Source organism: Tachyglossus aculeatus (assembly GCF_015852505.1).
Source record: "Tachyglossus aculeatus isolate mTacAcu1 chromosome 12 unlocalized genomic scaffold, mTacAcu1.pri SUPER_6_unloc_1, whole genome shotgun sequence".
Classification (NCBI taxonomy): domain Eukaryota; kingdom Metazoa; phylum Chordata; class Mammalia; order Monotremata; family Tachyglossidae; genus Tachyglossus; species Tachyglossus aculeatus.
Window position 1 is genome coordinate 17,643,481 of NW_024044828.1, and position 1,458 is coordinate 17,644,938.

The 1,458-nt window shown below is 68.6% G+C and overlaps 1 protein-coding gene across 1 annotated transcript; it reads left to right on the top strand.

Annotated features, from left to right (window-relative positions):
* The first annotated feature begins 353 nt into the window (after positions 1-353).
* Positions 354-1,241, top strand: PSMB11 (proteasome subunit beta 11). The gene has a single exon (XM_038741062.1). The coding sequence runs from the start codon at positions 354-356 to the stop codon at positions 1,239-1,241; it is 888 nt and encodes a 295-aa protein (XP_038596990.1).
* The last annotated feature ends 217 nt before the right edge of the window (positions 1,242-1,458 follow it).

The following is a 1,458-nucleotide window of genomic DNA, read 5'->3' on the forward strand; positions in this document are numbered from 1 at the left end:
TGTTCTCTGTCTCCCTCTTCTAGACTGTGAGCCCACTGTTGGGTAGGGACCGTCTCTATATGTTGCCAACTTGGACTTCCCAAGCACTTAGTAGAGTGCTCTGCCCACAGTAAGCGCTCAATAAATAATTAATTGACTCCCGGGCTTGTGCTCTTTCCACCAGGCCACACTGCTCCTCCGGGCCTTGGTCTCCAGCTGGTCGCAGAGACCCCCCCTTCTCCTCCCTCGCTTCCCCACTCTGGCTGGGGTCCAGCTTCTCTCCGGCGTCCCCTCGTGTGCTCCTCTCCCGTCCCCCACCTCTCCCTCGCCCATATAACCCAGCTGCCCTCCTTCCCGGCTCCGCTCGGCCCGGGATGGCTCTGCAGGGTGTGTGTGGCTGGCAGGACCCCGCCCCTGCCCATCCCCACCTCCCCAGGCCGGAGGAGGGCTGGTCGGTGCCCCCGGGGTGGGACCCACCCTCCTTCCTGCGGACCCTGGGCTTAGACCTGGCCCATGGCACGACCACCTTGGCCTTCCGCTTCCGCCACGGGGTCATCGCGGCCGCCGACACCCGCTCCTCCTGCGGCCAGTACGTGGCCTGCCCGGCCTCCCTCAAGGTCATCCCCGTCCACCGGCACCTCCTGGGCACCACGTCGGGCACCTCGGCCGACTGCGCCGCCTGGTTCCGGGTGCTGCAGCGGGAGTTGCGGCTGCGGGCCCTGCGGGAGGGCCGGCTGCCCAGCGTGGCGGGGGCGGCCAGGCTCCTGGCGGGCATGCTGCACCGCTACCAGGGCCTGGAGCTGTGCGTGGCCACCGTGCTGTGCGGCTGGGACCGCTCCGGCCCGGCCCTCTTCTACGTCTACAGCGACGGGACCCTGCTGCCCGGCACCGTCTTCTCGGTCGGCTCCGGCTCGCCCTACGCCTACAGCGTGCTGGACCGCGGCTATCGCTACGACATGGAGCCCCACGAGGCCTACGCCCTGGCCCGCCGGGCCGTGGCCCACGCCGCCCGCCGGGACGCCTATTCGGGTGGCTCGGTGGACCTCTATCACGTCCGGGAGAGCGGCTGGGAGCACGTGTCCCGTCAAGACGCCTGTGTCCTGTACCGGGGGCTGCAGGAGACCCTGGGACCGGCCCCTCCGAGCCCTGAGCCCCCACCTGCGGACGAGGCCGACCCAGGGGAAGGACCGCTTCCCACTCCCGGCAAGCTGGGAGAAGACCCGGGGGTCCTGGGAGAGGAGGAGGCCCTGAAAGCCGACTAGGGGCTCGACCGGGGCCGGGATGAGATTGGGGAGGGGCCGGGAGAAGGAGGAGAGGGATGTAGGGGGACCCCTGAGGGCGAAAGCCAAGCCGACCCTTCCCTAGCCCAAGTCTCATCCAGTTCTGCTTCCCCCAGCCATCGACCTCCTTCCTCTCCTCTATCAAGTCCCAGTCCCCCACGTTCCTTCTGCCTTCACCCTGATGAACTGTAGCGCGGGT

What these genes read in the sequence shown, in the direction of transcription:
- PSMB11 (XM_038741062.1), top strand. Translation starts at nt 354, where the DNA reads ATGGCTCTGCAGGGTGTGTGTGGCTGGCAGGACCCCGCCCCTGCCCAT.